The sequence below is a fragment of the Microtus oregoni genome, unplaced genomic scaffold, assembly GCF_018167655.1.
Source record: "Microtus oregoni isolate MIOR12 unplaced genomic scaffold, Mior012 000032F_ref0000030, whole genome shotgun sequence".
NCBI classification, from domain to species: Eukaryota; Metazoa; Chordata; class Mammalia; order Rodentia; family Cricetidae; genus Microtus; species Microtus oregoni.
Window position 1 is genome coordinate 17,556,377 of NW_024543091.1, and position 21,816 is coordinate 17,578,192.

Consider the following 21,816-nt stretch of genomic DNA (forward strand, 5'->3'; position numbering starts at 1 on the left):
CATATTTCTAAACAAAGTACACTAACTTGAACTCTTCTTACCAACAATCATATGCATAAACACATTTCTAGAACATTCAATGCCTTATGGTTTATTATTTAATGACTGCATGGTATTCTGCTTTAGATACCATAATCCCTTTAAAAATCACCTCCATTGGATCTCTGGACCCCTTCCAGTGATTTTGGTGATCATAAACATTGCAATATCTTTCTTCACGCTTTGGAGGGAAGGGATGAGACCAGGCATCTACACATGTTTAAGGCTTGACAGCTCCTCTCAAGTGGCCGCTCAGAGAGGTTGAATCACACAATGCCACTATCGTCCCTCACCTTCATCCTCACTTCGTGATGTCAGGTTTTCTTCTTTGCATTTAGCATTCTAACATTTTAACATCCCCTTTCTGATAGCACATGTGGACTGCCAACTTGGCAGGATCTAGGCTCTCCTCTGAGACAGATCTCTGGGCGTGTCTGGGGGAACTTCTAAACTGTGAGAACTGACATGGAGGGTCCACCTCACTGTTGCCAGAACCATCCCGTGGGCTGGGGTCCTGGACTGGGTAAAACGACCAAGGGAGTGAGCAATGGCGCTCATCTCTCTCTGCCTCCTGACGTCAGATGCAGTGAGACCAGCTGCTTTGTGTCCCTAAGGCCATGGTGGACCAAACCTTCAGACTGAGCAGAAACAAGCCCTCCCTCCCTCTCTCCCTCCCTCCCTCCCTCCCTCCCTTCCTCCCTCCCTTCCTTGAGTTGCTTGGATTATCTGACAGCAATGGGAGCAGTACCTAATGCACCCTTAGCTAAGCAGGCATTTTCTGCAGCAGCTGCCTTAGAAGCAGTCAGGGCACTGGCATACCCTGACTTTTGAGCTGTCCCATCCCCAAATTCTAGCTGTGGTCTGGGGCTTTGGCGCTTCCCACTCTCTACTGTCCTTAGAACTCTCCCACAGGTTGTGTCAAAATGCAGAGTCGAGTTCAGCTCTCTGTGCTGGACCCAGACACATCATCTAGCAAATTCCAGGAGCTGCTGGTCCAGAGACTTGGCTCAGAGGTCTTGTCTTCTCACTGGTCCCTCTCAATCCCCAAAATAGGCCTCCATTTCCCAGGCAGCTGCTTCCCTAGGGGTGCCCCGCCCAGGGTGCCTCGCCCACCCCTTGCAGCATCTTATGTAATTCACTGAGTTACAATGGGCCTCCATTTTCCGTCTATGATGGTAATGAAAAGCACAGACTACCTGGCCTTGAAGTCCATCCATCCCCACAAGGATGAGACATTCTCCCTGCCCAAATGGAACTTGGTGCCACCTAAGTTCCTTCTTCATAAATGCTTTCTTCCCTTTTTAACTTCCCATTTTAGCATATTTCAAACAGTCATCAAGCTTTGATTCCTAAGCGAACTTTTAAAAAAGTGTCACATGTCCTTCCTCTATAATGAACGCCTCTCCCTTCTTTCCAGAGGTTTCTACAAAATTGGGAGACTTGTGTGTCTCAAATTAGACTGGAACTAGACAGACTGGTCAGCTCTCATCAGCCTGACAGAACCTAAAGAAAAACAAATACAGCCAGGTTGGTTGTGGTACACATCTTTAATCCATCACTTGGGAGGCAGAGAAAGGCAGATCTCTGAGTTTGAGGCCAGCCTGGTCTACAAAAACTAGTTCCAGGACAGGCTCCAAAGCTACAGAAAAACCCTGTCTTGAAAAACAAAACAAACAAAAAAAAGGAAAAAAGAAAACAAACCCAGTAAACTAGTCAACATTTTCCACTTTGAGTTTGTTATATGAGAGGGCTGTGCCAGTGTGCCACAGTGTGTATGAGTGTGTGTGTATGAGTGTGTGTGTGTATGAGTGTGTGTGTGTGTATGAGTGAATGTGTGTAAGAGTGTGTGCCACGGTGTGTGTATATGAGTGGGTGTGTATATGAGTGTGTGTGTGCCATGGTGTGTGTGTCACGGTGTGTGCTTGTGTGTGTGTGTGTGTGTGTGTGTGTGTGTGTGTGAGTGGGGGGGGGACAACTGTGACTTTCAGGAGTCAGTTCTCTTCTCCACTATGTGGGTTCTGGGGATAAAACTCAAGCCATAGGCAGTGGCCACAAGCCCCTTTCAAGGTTCACTTGCATACCCTGCAGTTCCTGCACCCCTTGTTTTGAGCTGTTTGCCATTCTCTGCCCTCCACTTCGAGGAGGTCCAACCAAGACTCGCTTCTCTGAGAGCCGCTAATACAATTCCCTACCATCATGAGGAAGCTTGCTGATCGATAAGAGAACAAATCCCACCTTACTAGGTCCTGTTTGATCTTAAGAGTTCAGATACGCACCGCTGGCTCCACAGGAGAGAAGCCAGGTTACCTTATGAAAATAAATTAGGCAAGTACCCAGTAGAAGAGAAAATGGATTTGCAACCCCTAGAATGGAACGTTCTAGAGCCCAGAACGTCACCCTCAAGCCAAGCAAAAAACAAGGGTTCTTTCCCCCACCTTCTCTACTACTTTATATTTTACCCTCCTCTCTCCCTGCAGCAGAGCAAACACTCGCTCTCCACAAACATTAGTGTATTCTCCTATTAGGGGCGGCTTGATTCCGATGCTTACTACATGTAGTTCGTGCTACTGAGTCTAGCGGACTCTGAGGAGGGCGCCAGAAGGCCTGTGAGGAACTTTGGCGCGAACTGTCAGCTGTGATCCCATCAAGATGGATACCTCATCAGGAAGCACGGAGAATCTCATCCTCCTCCCTTTGCCCAAAGAGCCTCCGCGGGGGATTAGATTATTATCCAAGCTTTCTGGACTCACTCCAGGTGCGGACTGCTAACCCTGCTCCAAGGGAAACTTGAAAAAGGTGACGACAGGAAATGGACCTTCAGCAGAGTGGGTTAAAACACACACACACACACACACACAATAACCTTTGCCGAGTTTAACTCCGTCTTAGCTGCCCGTAAATAGACCGGCTTTCGGGAACTAAAAACTAATCCTACCGCGATAACACAAAGCCTGTCTCTCGTTCCCCGGGACCGTGCAGATTGCTTCAAGAATCGCGAGAAATCTCTCCGCCTCCTTAAGCTTTGTAATTCATTTCTGAGCACCCATTCAAGAAACCTCATTAATTTAGGTGGCCTTTTTGCTGTGCATCGGAGGCACACAAATATTTGATATTTTTACCCAAGGTCAGAGATTGAAGGGAAAAAAATTAATTTCTGATTTTCAGAAGGGATTATGACCATGAAACACTGTGACGGTAACACGTGTCTGTTACCTGATTTATGTGCACGCACACACAGACACACACACACACGACATGTAGAATATATGAAAATAAAATTAAAAGAAAAAAAGAGAAAGGATTTTCTAAAAAACAGTGGGTTTTCTGTAGCCCGGTCTCAACACTCCAATCAGACACGCGATGAAGAACTTTGATTTGGGGGGGCAAAGGAAACCCTTTGACCATCTACGGGCAAGGGCTGTGTGTAATTACTTCATCTAGGTTTCGCTCTCTGAATTAGCAAGCCTCTGGATGGAAGCAGCGCAGGCACCATTGAGCTGGGCTCACAATGGTCCCTAAAGGAGCTGGGACTTCAAAGGTGATTCAATGGGCGGTTTCCGTTCTTCATTACAGCCGGTACCCGAGTACCTGCACCGAACAAGCCACTCGGCCTAATTAAACGGAATCTCTTCGTCTCTATTAAAAATTTAGAAGTGCCAGCTGGGCATAAACATATCACCGGAGAAGGTGGGAGGGGAGACCCTCTTGATACTGGTCAATAACCGGCTTAACCTCCTCTAAAGCAAAGCCGTGGTCTGAATAGCACCAGGGGACATAAATTATTCTAATTACTTTATTATCAGTAAAAACTGTTTTGATGTAAAGGGTGTTTATTCTCCACCACTATGCCCACAAGAACCATCATGATATATAACCCAAGGTGGGGGGGATGAGGTGTGTGTGTGGGGGGGGGGTCTTTGCTTCAGATACCAGCATATAATTTGTGGCCCACTTGCTTTTACAATTGTCCATGTCCCCAAAAGCCTTAGCAGCATTTTCTGCCACGGTCCTATCCGGATTAGACAGCAAGAGATTGTTTTGTTTTTAATATTTTTATTATAGTTCTACACTTAGCATTCTTAAAGAGATAATGCACAAAAGTCTTCTTTGAAAGCGGAATTTCTCTGTGTGTGCTTGAGTTTGCATTGTTTGGTTTTGTGGTTAAAAGAAGGAAGGTTTGCAAAGCGCTTGCCCTTTTCTTTTTAAACTGGTGGAGGAGTTACGGAGTCCGTTCAGCACATAAAAGTAGTTTGACTTGCACGCAGAGATTACCGACCAGTCTCCCAACCTCCTAAGAGTCAGATAGTTATTGTGTGAAACAAAATTTGTGACAAGAAGGTTGTTCATTATACACAACCAGCCAGAAACTGTCGAAACCGAGATGGTTGGCTGAGACTTTTGAGTTGAGATGTTTTGTTGGAGCGCCCTCTTGTGGCCAAGACTCACCAATGCAACTTCTATCCCAACTTCTATTTTGGAGCAGCATTGATGGGGTATAAACATAAAAATTCAGAAGGGCGGTGGTGGCGCACGCCTTTAATCCCAGCACTCGGGAGGCAGAGGCAGGCGGATCTCTGTGAGTTCGAGACCAGCCTGGTCTACAAGAGCTAGTTCCAGGACAGGCTCCAAAACCACAGAGAAACCCTGTCTCGAAAAACCAAAAAAAAAAAAAAAAAAAATTCAGAAGGAACTTTGACATCGCATCTGTTTACCAAAAACAACAATACTATGTCTCCCCTGGAGCCTATGACTTCCCCATCCATGGGAATCTTAACCTTGTTTACAATAGCAGGCATGGCTTTCTTTTGAAGAGGGCCTCAAATCCAACCAGGAAGCAAAGTGGTTACCCCCACATCAATCAAGCCTTTGGGCTCCTCCTCTGTTTTCCAAAAATACCGTAAAATATATTTCACTGAAGCAAACAGATATGCGTGAGTGTTTTTAAATGTGTGTGAACACTTAAAAAGTACATACAAAAAATGATTTGAATACAGAGAAAGTTTGCACCCATCCTCAAGTGTCCTTCAGCACAGGGGCGATACCTCCCATACCCCGACTCAATATCACTGACAGATGCAGGTAATGGGATCTTGTTAGGTGGACAATGTCAGCATCCTGTGAAAACTTGTCCCCGCTGGATAAGTTCTCCGTGGTTGCTGTCTTTGTCTGAAATGTGGTTTCTCTTTGAGACTCTCTCACATTGGGATGTAAGAATTTCGGCGAGAGGGGCTGGAGAGATGGCTCAGTGGTTAAGAGCATTGCCTGCTCTTCCAAAGGTCCTGAGTTCAATTCCCAGCAACCACAAGGTGGCTCACAACCATCTGTAATGAGGTCTGGTGCCCTCTTCTGGCCTGCAGACATACACACAGACAGAATATTGTATACATAATAAATAAATAAATAAATATTTTAAAAAAAGAATTTCAGCGAGGGGAAAAACTATTGAGTTTGTTATGATGGGAGTGGGGGTTGGGGTGCACGCCTTAAACCCCAGCACTCAGGAGGCACTCTGTGAGTGTGAGGCCAGCCTGGTCTACAGAGTGAGTTTCAGGGCAGTCAGGAATGTTACACAGAAAAGCCGAGTTCAAAAAAAAAAAAATGTTATGTCAGACTGTTTTTATAGTTTGTTAACTATGTAAAACATAATATTCCAAGTAAAAGCCTTCTGAAATTATGCTTCAATGTTCACTAAAAATTAGGGTTACCTGGCAAGATAGCTGCATTTTACCAGGAATCATGGAAATTAAGAAATTAATACATTTTGAAATCACCATAATTATCATGCATAGAAGTTTTTCTTTCAGATGAAAAAGTGAGGCTCCAATTAATATTTTTAATCTTATGCTATTTAAATTACTATTTTTAGCATTTAAAAGTGTAACAATGTTTTTTATCTATATGAGAAATTAAAAATTCAATAACATTTTTGTTTTTGACGCAGGGTTTCAATGTAGCCCATATTGGCCTGAAACTCACTAAGTAACCAAGAATGACCTTGAACTTCTGATCTTTCTACTCCCACGTCCTGAGTGCTGGGATCACAGGCCCGGCCATACTTACCATGTATGGTGCTACAAGGTTCACAACGTGAACCCAAGAATTGGTGCATTCCACGCAGGCTGTCTACCAACTCAGCCTCCCTTCTAACTCCAGGACTCCCCCTAGACACATAAAATTTTGGATCTTAAGAAGACTTGAAACCTTAGCTTTCAAACTTGTCATTTTACGTGTTTTAAAAACACAGCAAAACAGCTGGAGCCAGTGAGATGGTTTAGTGGGTAAAGGCACTTGCTAGCAAGTCTGAGGACCCGAGTTCAATTCCTGGAATCCACACAGCCAAAGATCTGACTCCCATAGGTTATCCTCTGCCTTCCCCCACACATCCATGGCCTATGTGATCACACATACACACCCAACGTAAATGTAATTCAAATTTTTTATTAAATAATACAGTTGAGGGTGTGGGTCACGCCTGTAATCCAAGCCATTCCGGGGCTAAGCAAGGGGATTATGGATTAAATGGTGAGAATCAAGGAGAAAATAAGAAATACAAACAACAAAACAAAGGTCAAAGGTTTGTAGGGGCTCCTCCAAGGTCAGGAAGAAAAGCCACAAACCGGCCTGCCCTGATTCTCCTTCTCTCTCCTTCTCCCATTCCTCACCCTTCCCCATGTACACGAAAGTGAGCTTGCACACATGGGTACATGCATGCTGGGAAACACTGAGGACGACCTTCAGTGACTTTCCTCAGAAGACACTGCCTCCTTTGCTTTTTGAGACAGTGTCTCTCCGTGACCTGAAGCTCACTGATTACACAGCTGGTAGACCAGCAAGCCCCAGAGATGCGCCTGCCTTTGCCTGTCTCTGCCTTCCTAGTGCTGGGATTACAAGCGTGTGCCACCACGCCCACATGTTTACTTTTAATTCTGAGGAATGAACTCGGATCTTCAAGCTTACACAACAAATGTCTTACAGATGGACTCTTTATAAATCACCTCAGTTTTTTAAATATAAGAGGAACAGCACTATAAAACTACTAAGAACCCTCACGCAGTACTGAAGATAGAGAATCCTTTCTGGAAATTTTTGTAACTCTTATTCCACGCTTGTTCATGGCAGCCACAGTTCTTATGGAATTGCAAAATTTAAGACATGATAATGGGAAGTTTGCCTTTGGAACCACAGCACACTTCAGAGACTGATTTCATAGTTATTAGAAATAATTTTTATTCACTTAAGAAAAGCCCACGGACTTTGTTGTAGGTTTTTTTAATTAATGTATTTATTTATTTATTAAAGATTTCTGTCTCTTCCCCGCCACCGCCTCCCATTTCCCTCCCCCTCCCCCAATCAAGTCCCCCTCCCTCGTCAGCCCAAAGAGCAATCAGGGTTCCCTGCCCTGTGGGGAGTCCAAGGACCACCCACCTCCATCCAGGTCTAGTAAGGTGAGCATCCAAACTGCCTAGGCTCCCACAAAGCCAGTATGTGCAGTAGGATCAAAAACTCTCAAGTCTTCAGCTGATCCATGCCTGTGGTCTTTACCCACTTGTCCACAAGGTGGCGCTCTACTCTATTGCAAATTCATCTTTCCTTCCCCAAGAAGTGACTCTCCCAGGCTCAGAACAAATGGAATTGCAAACTATAGAGACAGTTTCATGTGCCTCTGTGCTTAAAATAATATGCTCTACCTCCCAGAACATGAGCCTGTGACAAGGTGAGTACCTGTGCCTGCCTGGCACCCTGAAGTTCTGGTAAAAGAGTTGGCAATGTTCTGAGGGAATTTCAAACCTTGGGACAAAATTGGGTGTATGTGCAAGGTCGGGTGTGTGCACACGTGCTTTGGTGTGGGTTTATAGGTACATGTGTGAGTCTGCATATGTGCATGTGAGGTCTGTTTTCCTGTGTGAGTATATGCATGCTGGCATGTGCACGTTTATGTGTACAAGGGCATTGTGTGTTCTGGTATGTGAGTTCGCATGTATATGTATGTGTTGTGGTGTGTGTTTGCTTGCGTGTGTACTCTAGTCTCTGTGTGTGCTGACATATGTGTGTTTATGCAGCGAACGAGTAAGCAAGAAACAAGGCTTGCATTACGCCCAGACTTTAAAAGCCTTCCTTGTCATCTATGAATTCAACAAACCATGGCAAAGGTGACGTCATTGTTCCTGTTCCTTTTACAGCCCCCAGACAAAGTACCACACAGGGTCGGCTTTAATCCAGCTCACCGTTTCATAGGGTCTTGGCTGCCATAGTGTGGAAGGCATGGCGATGTTTGTGGCTGCGGGAACGTGGTGAGGAGAGGTGACATTATGGAAGACTATAAACTGATAGGAGGGAGTGTGGGGTCAGGCAGCATCTTCAAAGGCCAGCTGCAGAGCCTTGTGCCACGGTCTTCAAAACACCACCACAAACCGGGAGCCAGGTGTTAGTGAAGTGAGCTTGGGAAGGAGCTTTCAGATTCAAACCAAGATGTTTTCCCAAGTTCGGGGATCTACAGTAAAGTTGGAGCTCCAGGATGACACCATTCTAGGCATTTGTCTACTCCTTTCTACACCTTAAAACTGTTAAGATGATTTCCTTTTTTTTTTTGGATTTTCGAGACAGGGTTTCTCCGTAGCTTTTGGTTCCTGTCCTGGAACTAGCTCTTGTAGACCAGGCTGGCCTTGAACTCACAGAGATCCGTCCGCCTCTGCCTCCCGAGTGCTGGGATTAAAGGCGTGTGCCACCACCGCCCGGCTACAACTAGAGTTTTATAATTATGTTCTGTTTGGTTTTTGAGGCAGGGTCTTTCTGTTTTGCACCAGCTGGCCTTCAACTCTGAGGCTCAAGTGACCCTCTTGCCTCAGCCTCCTGAACAGCTGGCACAGTGGGACACACCCCCTGGGGCTTACAGTTCATGTTTAGAGATCTACTTGAAAGCAAATAGACTTGAGCTGTAATGGGTTATAGCTAGGGAAGTTTCTACCGTTTAAAAGCACCAGCCACCCTCACAGTCAGATTTGACTGATAGGTTTCTTCCTGGCTGATTTCTCGGTGTCAGAGAGCTGGTTTGGCTATGGTCAGGAGAGGGTCTGATAAAGGAGAGCAGGTAATAACCTGAACACAGTCACACACCCTAAAATGATATTCTAGTCCTATCTAGTGGTGATCCATAAGATTATATATGACTGGTTCATAGATTATATATCACCTAGTGACCTTGTATGCTGTCTTGGTTTGGGCCCTCTGTGGTGTTTGCAGCAGCAAAACTCACGTAGTGATTCATTTCCTCTAACAGCCCTAGAGGTTAATCTTCTCAATTTTTTTAGAATTATTTTTTTACTATTTTATGTATATGAGTGTTTTAACTTTGTGTATGCATGTGCACCATGTGCATGCCCGGTACCTCAGGAGGCCAGAAGAGGGCGCTGGAGCTCCTGGAACTGGAGTGAGCCTGTGAGCACTGGCAGTGGAACCCGGTGCTCTACAAGAACAGTCAACGCTGTTAGCCACTGACCACTGAGCAATCTCCTAAGCCCAACGATGATTAATCTTGGTTGTTAATGCATTTTGATTCAGAATCACCACGGAAGCCTTGGTTTGGGGATGTCTGCCAGGGACAGTCTAGATTAACTTTACTGAAGTTGGTGGCACTCTAAAATATGGGTGGCACCATTCCCTAGGCTGGGATCTCGAACTGAATACAAAGGAAAAAGAAAGCTGGGCACCAGCATATTCTCTCTCTCTCTCTCTCTCTCTCTCTCTCTCTCTCTCTCTCCTGATGACATATGCAACCAGTTACCTCAAGTCCCTGCCACACCTTCCCACAACCCAGTCTTCTCTTAGCCCTTGTCACAGCAATGACAAAGAAACTAATACACCAGCCCCGCCTTTGAACGATACACAGCTACACTAAGCTCATACTTCACTGCAGTTTCAGGAGTCCGAGATACCCTCTGTAGCCCAACATCCCTCTATTTCTTCACATTCCATTAATTAAAGATGATGCTTTCACACCAACTTTCAAGATAAGGCTAAGCACATACATACCACCTTTGGGAAAGGTGTTCAGGCTGTGTGACGGTTCATTTTAATCATCAACTTGATACAACCTAGAATCACCCACGAAGAGGCTCAGTGAGGGATTATCTAGATTATGTTGGGGTACGTGGGTACATCTATGAGGGGTAGGCTCAATTACATTAATCAATGTGGGAAGACCCAGCCCACTCTGGGCAGCGCCATTCCCTAGGCAGATAGCTTCAGAGCAGGGTGAGAATAGAGAAAGCAAGTGAAGAGCGAGCAAGCAAGTGAGCATGTCTACACGCATTGCTCGCCGCTCTCAGCTGTGGACAAGATAGGATTAGCTTTCTGAAGTCCATGACTTCACCACGGTGACCTTAATTTGGAACTTCATACTTAAGTAAACTCCTTTCTTCCCTAAGATGCCTTGTGTTTGGGTATTTTATCAGAGCAACAGAAATAAAACTAAAAAATGCCAGCCAGCCAAACCAAACCAAAAGTAGATATTGATAGTATTCATCATACCTGAAGTGTGTCTATCTAAGGTACATATGAACCTTAGATAAGTGATCTACCCCAGAGCCATAACCTCAGCTCCTCCCCTTTTTGTTGGCTTTTGAGTCAAAATCTCACTGTAGTGCAAGCTAGCCCGGAAATCACTATATAGCCCAGGCTGCCCTGGCTCTCAGAAACTCCTGCCTGAGTGCTGGGATTTGAGATGTGTATCACCGTGCCCAGCATCCAAGGTTTAAACAGCATCCTGATGACCCTGAAAGGTCACCAGAGATCGTCCAGGAGGGAGTTTGAGGGGACTCGCACCCATTCTGGACCATGCCCTAATTTGGCTCAGAACTCAACATGACTTTCAGAGCAGGAGGCTCTCCCCACCCATGTGTAGCCAGGATGCTGTAGAAAGTGCTGCTGGCTCGCTCACCCCCTCACTCTAGTGTGAGGAGCTAGGCTGAGCATTCTGATTAGGAATGCAGGGCTGGGACCAGCACAAATGCAAAAGATGGCATTGGAGGGGGAGAGTGCGCTCCCCTCTCACAGGAAACCTGCTGACGTAGGGGATGCTTCAGTCTTTCTGCGGAAATGCTGCCTTCCACAGACAAAATTCCAGCCACACTCAAGCTAATTGAATGCACAAATGTAACATTTTTTTTTCCAGGGCACCTCCGACTTAACGCCTGACGAGGTGGCGTCTTTCGCATGTATTTACAAAAGCTTTTCTTCACGCGACAACGTCGGTTCAGATTGCTTCTAGATGCTGAGATAGCACGTCACCCTTCTAACATAATGAGATAAGTCATCTCTATAAACTTTGCTTGCTCAAACGTATGCGGGTGAAAGAAATCAGGCTACAGGCTCTTCTCAATCAACAGAATGAGCAGCTAGGACTTGATGGCTCTAGCCTGCTCTGCCTCATTGCTATGGGATGGTTCAAAGCGCTCCCTTCCCTTCTTCCTTTCCCTCCCCTTTCTTCCCCCCCCCCCCCCTTGCACCAGAGTCTTTATTTTGGTCATTGATAGAAAAAGAGGGTAAAAGAAATAAGCTATATATCAAACCATAGGGAGAAGCCTGAACACTCGAGTCCTTGGAAGGCTCAAGACTGATTCAAAGAATTTTTTGTCCTCAAAACATTTTTCTTGCTGAATGTAGCTACCTACTTTGTAAACCTGGTCTCCTCTGCTTTAGCTATCGCTACTAAGCATGCTGGGAGCTCCACGTTCTGAAATGTGAATGATTCTTACACATCAGCATTTGCCCATTGCCCAGTGATCAAGAAGCCAAGGGGAGTGGGACCTTTGAGGTTTCCCCATCAACTGCAAGTTAAGATTTATCTCTTACTTTTTATTTATCTTATTTTATTATTTTATTTAATTTTTAGCCCAGGCTCACCTCGAACTCTCCATGAGGCTAACAATAATCTTGAAGTTGTAATCCTCCTGCTCCCACCTTCTAAGTGCTGACATGACGTGTGCACAACCATGCCCAGTGTGCACAGTGCTAGGAATTAAGCCCAGGGCTTTGCAAAGGCTAGGCAACCACCTACCATTTGAGGCCCATCCTTTGCACTGCTTCCTTGCTTTTGACTCTAGAGGCCTAGTTCCCAGAAAAAGAAACCTAGCATACGCACATACCTTGGGAGTTACAGTACAGACCCATTGTGTCTGGACACTCAGGTTGTGTGTATATGTACATGGATTTCAATGTGCAGAGCATGTTAAGTTATACAACACGACAGCTCTGGCCCACATATAGGTTAGGGGGAAAAAAACCTCACGATCAGAGCGCAGCATGGTTTCCACGGTCGTGTGATATGTCCATTGCCATCCATGCCTTAAATAATAAAATTAAATTTTTGTCGTGATCAGCTGACAAAATTCTAAAACCTACTTGTACTGGCTGACTTTATGTGTCAACTTGACATAAGCTAGGGTCCTCAGAGAGGGAGGAGCCTCAGTTGAGCAAATGCCTCCATGAGATCCAGCTGTAAGGCATTTTCTCAACCAGTGATCCCATGAGATCCAGCTGTAAGGCATTTTCTCAACCAGTGATCCCGGGAGAAGGGCCTAGCCCATTGTGGGTGGTGCAGTCCCTGGGCTGGGTCCTGGGTTCTATAAGAAAGCAGACTGAGCAAGCCAGAGGAAGCAAGCCAGTAAGCAGCACGCCTCCATAGCCTCTGCTTCAGTTCCTGCCTCCGGGGTCCTGCCCTGTTTGAGTTCCTGTCCTGACTTCCCCCAGTGATAAACAGCCATGTGGAAGTGTAAGCCGAATAAACCCTTTCCTCCCCAACTTGCTTTTTGATCATTCTGTTATGTCGCAGCAATAGAAACCTTGCTAAGACACTACCTGACGTCTTTCCCCGTGTCTTTGCAAAATGGAATTGCTTGAGCCTATAATTCGAGATCCTAGAGAAGCTAAATAAGAAGGTGAACCCAAAGAAAAACATATAGTCATCCTCCTGGATATTAAACTTCATCAGGCGATGAAAGGAGACAGAGACAGAGACCCACATTGGAGCACTGGACTGAAATCCCAAGGTCCAAATCAGGAGTAGAAGGAGAGAGAGCACGAGCAAGGAACTCAGGATCGCAAGGGATGCACCCACACATTGAGACAATGGGGATGTTCTATTGGGAATTCACCAAGGCCAGCTGGCCTGGGTCTGAAAAAGCATGGGATAAAACCGGACTAGCTGAACATAGCGGACAATGAGGACTGCTGAGAACTCAAGAACAATGGCACTGGGTTTTGATCCTACTGCACGTACTGGCTTTGTGGGAGCCTAGGCTGTTTGGATGCTTACCTTACTAGACCTGGATGGAGGTGGGAGGTCCCTGGACTCCCCACTGGGCAGGGAACCCTGACTGCTCTTTGGGCTGATGAGGGAGGGGGAGTTGATTGGGGAAGGGGGAGGGAAACAGGAGGCGGTGGCGGGGAGGAGGCAGAAATCTTAAATAAATAAATAAATAAATAAATAAATAAATAAATGAAAATTAAAAAAAAAAAAGAGTATTCCAGTCTCCAGACAGTGGTTTTTGCTTCAAAAGATGCTTTGTTTTGGGCACATTGACTGAAGGGAACAGAAGACATGGAGAGAGAATTCCAGCAGCCTTGAGTGTGGATTTTGGAAGACACCAGACCACCACAGCTCACAGCAGGTTTCCACCAGTTCCCTGGAGCCCTTCCTAGTCAGCCTGCCATTTGGAGTTTCCCTCACACCTGCAGAAGGGTCAGGGCCGGCAGACTAGAGGCCATGCTATTCCAGTTCCTCTGAGTCTAGCCTTCCCTCCATCCTGTGGCCTCACACCCCCACCCCACATCCCCGCAGCCTGAAGCTCATTTTCTGGAGAGACTAGAGCGAGCTGCACACTTGGGCGCAATCACTGCCATGGCAGCCTCTGCCCCGCCCTCTCAACTCACAATTCAGCACAATAATTTGGGGTTAAAGAGAGAGGTCCCGCTTCGTATGCATTTTCTTGAACTCTGCCCCTAAGCACACAAAGGAGGGGATCTGGGGATTCTGGGCTCTGATTCTAATGTTCTGGGAGATGATTTGATCAAACAGCCTAGGTCTGTGTAACCTGTTGTCTTAGCTATCTTAGTGGCCTTCGAGGTGTTTTATGGGCTCCCCATGACCGAGGAGCCACGCTCCATCTGAATTTCCATCTCCAGTTTGCCCGAAAGTCATGGGAGCGAGCCAGTCAGCTCACAGTTGCATTTAGTTTTCTCGGCAGAGCTGCAGCTGCTGTCATTGCTTTAATTGCACTTGAATTCCTGGAGCAGAGCAGGTGGCGTCCATATTTCCAGACTTCCTGCTTCTGTCCACAGCTCATGTCACACACACATTCTGTGCCTGGCTGTTGCCTGTAGACTATGGAGCACAACCTTTGACAGACAGGTGGCCCTGGTAGGAAAGTACAGTGAGGGACTTGGGAGGGGGACCACCTTCTGTTTGGGGACAGTACTGATATAAGCTGCTCTCAACAGGACCTTGAGCCAGGAAGACCCAGGAGTTTACATGTATGAGTACTGGTGTTGCTTTAAAAACACACATGCTTAGCCAGGCGGTGGTGACACACGCCTTTAATCCCAGCACTCAGGAGGCAGAGGCAGATCTCTGTGAGTTCGAGACCAGCCTGGTCTACAGAGCTAGTTCCAGGACAGGCTCCAAAACCACAGAGAAACCCTGTCTCGAAAAACCAAAAAAAAAAAAAAAAAAAAAAAAAAAAACATGCTCATCTTACACAGTCCATTCACGCAAGGACCTGCCAGAGACCATGGACTCCAGGGAAGGCCCTAGCTACCTAGATGGAGGAGCGGGGTGAGCACAGGAACACAAGGAATCCTCATTGTAACAACAGATCTTGTTATGCCACTCTTGGATGTTCACCCCAAAAACTCTGAGTCAATGTGTTCCAGACATACTTTCCCATTAGCATTGACCCCAGTACTAATGACAGTGAGGGAATTATGGAATTAACCTAGGTCCCCAGAAATAGGAGAATAGCTAAGGAAATGTGGTTTACATACACAGTGGTTTTCCCCCCACCTATAAAAAGAGAACAAAGTCATGCCATTTGCAGGAAAATGAATGAAGTGGATATCATCACATTAGGTGAATCAAGCCAGTCTGAGACAAGACACATTCCTTTTTTTTCCCACTTAAACATTGACGATTTTCTCTAATTTGTGGCTTCTGGATTTTATACATTCACAAAAAAACCATGTGTGCACATATTAAATAAAAGTAGATGCAAAACTGTTTAGGGGAGAAAGGGGGTCAATGGGAGAGGGAGGAGGTGGTGGGATGGCGGAGTTGTAAGAAAGAGGATGTTCAACAAACAATATAGACCTATAAATGCTTAAAAACTAATCATAGAGAGCCATCAGTGTTGAAGGCCACACAGCTAGATCATACATCACTTGCCTCTCCCTACCTTGTGTATAGAGCGGGGCTGGCTATGACAACAGTTACCTAGGTTACTTTCCAGGGACTCTCAGGCCACTCTTCCTGAAAATACTGATCTCTCACTGAGACCTGCAGCCCAGATCGGAAAGGACGGGGAAGAAGGAAAGTTATCAGCTTTTGGCTGCTTGGTCTTTCTAGAGTTAGTTTGTGCCATGCCTCAGTGGCTGCTGCTGGTGATGGTGGTGGTGGTGGTGCTGCTGCTGTTTATGTGGATAATGTTGCTGATAGTGATGGGGATGTTGCTGCTGTTGGTCCCTTCACTGATCTAGAGCCAGCTGATGATGGGGACTCAGCTCCGTAGGAGAGTGCCTGCTAGCATGTATGAAGCCCTGGGTTCAATCCCCATCGTTGCGTACAACAGGCATGGTGGTACATGCCTATAATCCCAGCACTTGGGAATTGGAGGCAGAGGGAGTCTGAGAATGCATGAGGCTTCCTGAACTACTAGAGACTGTAAAATAAATAAACAAACAAATGATGAGAGGATTGGAGAGGTGGCTCAGAGGGTAAGAGCACATGCTGCTTTTGCTGAGGACCTGAATTCAGTTCCCAGCATCTACACCAGATGGCTCACAACTGCCTGGAACTCCAGTTCCAGGGGAGCTGATGCCCTCTTCTGGCCTCTTCAGGCACCTGCACTCACACTTACATACACACAGGTACATGCACATACACCTAATTAAACATAAACCAAATCCTTCAAAAATAGCAAAAAACAAACAACAAACAAACCCACCACAACAACCAAAGAAAACCCAGAATATCCCACTCCACCTCAGACTTCTCCCCAGTTTGTGGCCACCTCAGATACCTGCTTTCAACTACTTCACGGGGACCTTGCCCTCCTGGCCCTGTCACCTGTAGTTGTGTGGAGTGACCCCAAAGAGGCTTCCATTAGAGTGCAGATGTCCTGTTTCCACCAGAAGTGGGTACTAAGCTTTGAAAATATGGACAGAGCAACCGGAGTGGTTGTTTCTTCATTGTGGTGCTAGGAATCAACCCCAGGGCTCAGGTACACCTGTGTTGTAGGACACCGTCTTCCAAACATGGCTGGGCCTTTGCTCACCTGAATTCTCAGCATCTGTGATGCTTTACTCAGTAGCAGTCCACCGGGTAGCAGGGAGAGGCTTGTGGCCCCCACCCCACGATGTACACATCATTGGTGTGTTGCTGGGTGTTGGGGGGGGGCGTGTATTGCCCACCTGAGGATATATAAGACAAATAACTGATACTGAGAGGGACATTTGCCTCACTGATGAAGCCTCTGTCAGGAAGATGGGTTGAGACCCATGTTCTCTTAAGCAGCCCTAATGAAGCTCAGTTGTTCACCAAGTTACCCTGGGATGGAATCATGCCATTGGTGCGTGCCCGGTGCTGATCTGTGGGAATCAAACGTTGCTTTCCCCCCCAGGAGAAGCACATGCAGAACCAGGTGGGCGCTAGAGACCTCGCCTAAGAATTCAGTTTTGAACTCTGTGTAATTTCTGACTCTTCCTTTAAAAGTCACATCTGTGTCGTGGCTACCCGAGGAGAGAGCTCAGTTCTAGAACTTTCTTCCCTTAGGGGCAGCCTCCCTGGGTGAACAATCGAATCCCAAGCATGCATGGAAGCAAAGGCCGTGGTGTTGTTTCTAAAGTAAAAACGGTTTATTCACGACACAGTACTTAAGAGGTGAAGTGTCTCCTGTCACAGACGGTACAGCCAACTCCCTGGAATGTTCATCTCTTTGGCATAAAGGAAGGAATGAAGGGAAAGCCAGGCTATACTAAGGCAGCTGGGGTGGGGGACGGGTCTGCGGCTCTGCTGTCATCGTCACAGGGAGGAGCTCCAGGTCTCTAGAACATCGGGTGGGGGCAGAAGTTCGGCCACTTCTGGGTGACCCACTGTGCCGGTCCCTCAGTCGTCTCCACCGCACAGGTACAGCAGGGCCTTCTGGTAGTCGCCCTTGGTGTCTTGCTACAAGTGGCCAGAAAGAGAAAAGAATGGCAGTGTGAGAAAAAAAAAAAAAAACAGACTCCCGGGCAGCCTGCCATAGCCTTGGGGTGCCACGGGCCTCGTGGTAAAACAGAAAATAATAGGAATGGGTTAATTTAAGATGTAAGACCCAGCTAGAAATACACGTAAGCCAAACAGTATTGCAAATACTATCGTTTCTGAGTGATTATTTCAGGTCTGGGCAGCCAGGAAAAATGAACAAGCGGCCTCCACCTACAGGGTCTCTACAAAATGAGAAAACAGAAAGGTTGCCAATCTGCCATTGTTCTCTCTAACCACCTCCACCACACACGCGCACACACATACATACACACACACACACACACACAAACACACACACCATGCCTGGCGGAGTCAGCCCAGTGCCACAGGCTTTACCTGGATGTAGTAGTACAGGGATTTGCCATATTTCTTCTTGAATTCAGATCTGATCTTCAACATGTCCACTTCACTGCGGGAGACCATGATTCTAATCAGGACCTTGTCGCGAGTCCCCTTGCCCTGAAAGTCAAATTGATCACCCAAGTTAAGTCCCTTGACAAAGTTATCACTATATAAACAGCACCTATCACAGTTTTATGTGATTATTCTTTTTATACAATAATTTCTATTTTTGAAATGTCTGTGTGTGTGTGTGTGTGTGTGCGCGCGCGTGCGCACGCGCATAGGCCCCTCTTTTGAGTGTCAGCTCCTGGAGCTGGAGTCCCAGATGGTTGTGAGCTGCCCAGCATGGAGCTGGGGGCCACTGCAGCTCCTCTACAAGAGCAGAAGGTGCTCTCGATGCCTGTGCCATCTCTCGGCCTCTCTTACGTGCTTCTTGACGCGCTGTAACTTGACTAAAGACACAAAGGAAACTATTCCCTTGGATTTCCAAGCACATTTGAATTTTTAAAGATTTCTTTTAAACTTTCTAAGTATGTATACAGGGTGGGGGAGCACATATGTATACATGTAGGTGCACACAGAGGCCAGAAGGGGGCGTCAGATCCCCTGTAGTTATAGGAGCCTAGGAATGGCTTGAAATAGATGCCAGGAACTAAATTCAGGTCCTCTGAGGGAGCAATATGTGCTCTTAACCGCCGAGCCACCCCTCCAGCCAGCACTGAAGTCAGCTCTGTGCTTACGAAGGCCAGCCTGTGAGTTTGCACATGCAGCAAAGGGCTGCTGACACTTAGGGCCGCAGAGAGGAAGAGTCAGCATGCTGTTTGTGCGGCTCTACGTGAATACACAGACTAGCCTGTGCTGAGGAAACCGTTATCTGTGACAAAAAAACAAACCAACCAAGGAGAGCCACACGGGCTGCATGGACAAGGGAGGTGCTCCAGAGAGGGAAAGCAGAGGCCTGGAAAGCAGAGCACTCGAGGCAGGATGAGGGTGTGAGGAACGACAGGCTGGTCCGGGCAGTTCATGCAGGAAGAACACACAGCTATAGGTCTGCCATGTGACTGCATGCTAGCCGAGGCTCCAGGAGCTCCAGCTTCCTTTCTCATCAAGAAGATAAAAAACCGGAAGCCCCGCAGGGGTTCCTGTCAGGACTTAAGGGAGGGAACTAACAAGCTGTGTGTAGTACCTGTGAATGGTCTCTCGCATCCTGTTTGTTTCTATCCTGGGGATAACAGGAGGCCATCACTGAAAGCCCCAGCAGGTCTCAGATACCACGGTCACCTGGTCACCTAACCCTTTCCTACTGGGGACACTTCCTTCTGGAGCTGCATCACACATACTTGAACAGTGGGAGAAAGTGGATCGGTGACTTCTCACCTACCATATACAATCCCAGCATTAGCACGCTCCCGTCAGATACTGGGACCCTTCCTCTAAACTAGTGGGTCTCAACCTGTGGGTCAAGACCCCTTTGGGGTTCGCATATCAGATATCCTGCATATCAGATGTCCACATTTTAATTCACAACAGTAGCAATATTATAGCTATGAAGCAGCAATGATAATAATTATAGTCGGGCGTCACCATAACATGAGGAACTCTATTAAAGGGTCACAGCATTAGGAAGGTTGAGAACCACTGCTCTAGACACTAGTCAAGAAGACTCAGTTTGAGCCAAATGGAAACAGAGCCTCCGGGCCAGCTGCCCTTACCTTCATGGAGTCATACAGCCGGTCAGCAAAGTACAGAGGCTTGTTCTGTATGCACTGGACTGTGGAGAGAAGAGACAGTGTCAGGGGTGAGTGAGGCTGCTGGCCTCTCTTGCAGTGAGGGAGATGATGGCCTTGTTCCAGGACACTGACCAGAGTGGCCTGTCACACGGATGCAGAATGCAGACGGCTAAGGAAAACACAGAATCCTGCGCACACCATTGTGGCATCATCAGTCCTGAGATGTGGAGGCCAGTGATGACCCAGTGCGCATGTGAGCTTGCCCGTAACAGCCCTCTCTTCTCCAGCTGACTCAGGCCTCCCTGGCAACTCTCTGCTCTGCCAACCTGAGCCTGTCTGCAGTTGTCTACAGTCAACTCTAAAGCTCTCCAAGGCATGGCGGAAAGCCACCACACATGCTTACCCAGGTTTAGGAAGGCATTCTCCAGGTCTCCTTTGACCTCCTTCTTGATGCTCTCCAGCATGTCATAAGGGCTGTAGTTCTTGTACCTTTCGAACACTGAAAACAAAGCAATACGTAATATCAGAAGTGCTAGTCAAGGCTGCACTGATGACCGGCTTATCGACTACATATTTATACACCACGACAAACAACAACAAGAAAACAACCAAGCAACACACATACACACACAACAAAACAAAAACAACTCCCTCCCCCCCCAAAAAAAACATTGAAGGTGATCATAATATCATGCCAGGGGTCAGAGGTCATTCTGGTAGAGCAGACGTGAATTCCCCATCTTGCTAGAGGACCCAGGTCTAGCTCCCATCCCTAATGGCTCTGCCCAGGCCACCGAACGTAATCATCTCCATCCTCTCTGACTGGAACCCATCTATCTAGATGTCATGAGAAACAGCATAGCTAGTCATGCCCTCTACTTCAATAAACAATGATCCTCCAATAAGAAAGGGACTAAGCAAGGCTCCGTTAACAACATGCTTGTCTTGAAAGCATGAGGACCTGTGTACAACCCCTGAAAAGTCAGGCATAGTGGTATGTGCTTGCGATCCCAGGGCTGGGAAGGCGGCGGCAGATGGCAGGGGATCTCCAGTCTACGTAGCCTCCATGTTCAATTCCAGGCAAATTCACAAACACAACAGGAAGAATGGCTCCTGAGGTATGACATCCGAGGTTTGCCTCTGGCTCCCACACGCACTCCACACACATGTGCATTCATATGAACATGCACTCATGAGCACACTCACATACAGAGTAAAACAATTAACACATCAAATATAGAACGTATTTACGGACAGAGGGTCCAGAATGAGAAAGGAGGCCAAACAGTTTCATAAAAGAAACTGGGAAGCTAAGTGGAGAACAAGCCTTGTTTCGGGAGCACTAAGCCTCCGTGTAGCCTCTGCCTATGCCATCTGAGAGCCCCCAGGCACTGAGGTGTCCCTGGCACGGCACCCACCTTTCTGGAGGTGGCACACACTGCGCTCAGTCATGATGCTGATCCACTTGGGAACATCGGTTCCTTTCCTTTTCACCCCGGCATCATAGAGCTCCTGTGAGGGATGCAGGCGACCAGGAAATGTTAGCCACACACCGCCAAGCAAGCGTTGCTCAAGAGTGACAAGGGAGCATGCAAGCCTGCACTGCGGGTGTGACCGCCCCCTTCCCCCAGTGTGCTATTTAGAACAGGTGTGCTCACTCTTGGCTTCTAGGGGCCACATTGAGCTGTCGCCCTAGATGGCAAGGCCACTTCTAGTACTTACTAAAAAACCTTCTCTCATACTAGAAGTATTCTGCAGACTATATAGGATTTTAAAACTGAGGCACATGGTTTTGTCTGTAGCTTTTATGACATGCTTCGAGATAACCCAACTGTTGGTCCTCTAAGTGAGGCACACCTAGTTCACAGCTATCTAAATCAGCCTTATGAGGAAGGGGCAAGCCTCTGTCACCTCCCCCTGTCCCCGCCGAGCAGAGCAGGGAGCCTTCCTGTCCTGCTTGTGCTACGCCATCTTCCCTGATAGCTCACTGTTGGGACCTAGCGCTCCCACGCACGCACTCAAGACCTGAAGAAGCCAAAGGGAGCTAGGTACAGATCTGGTAATTAACATTGGCATTACAAGTATGGTTTCGAGAAAGTAGACTCATATTCTCAGGTGAGTTGAGGTTTAGAAGTGGCCACTACTCCCTAGCTGGGGACATTGCCCCTCCCACAGCTGTGGGCTGGACTC

The 21,816-nt window shown here is 47.0% G+C and overlaps 1 protein-coding gene across 1 annotated transcript in view; it reads right to left on the reverse strand.

The window, feature by feature from the left end:
• Positions 1 to 17,141: 17,141 nt before the first annotated feature.
• The window catches only part of Anxa2 (annexin A2), a 39,662-nt gene continuing 34,987 nt past the window's right edge, over positions 17,142 to 21,816 (reverse strand). The window contains exons 9-13 of the mRNA XM_041679843.1: positions 21,045 to 21,138; positions 20,030 to 20,125; positions 19,609 to 19,667; positions 17,891 to 18,013; positions 17,142 to 17,473 (exon numbers count right to left, since the gene is read on the reverse strand). Of these exons, the coding sequence (XP_041535777.1) occupies positions 17,414 to 17,473; positions 17,891 to 18,013; positions 19,609 to 19,667; positions 20,030 to 20,125; positions 21,045 to 21,138 (432 nt within the window). The 3' untranslated portion in view covers positions 17,142 to 17,413. The remainder of the gene's footprint in view (positions 17,474 to 17,890; positions 18,014 to 19,608; positions 19,668 to 20,029; positions 20,126 to 21,044; positions 21,139 to 21,816) is intronic.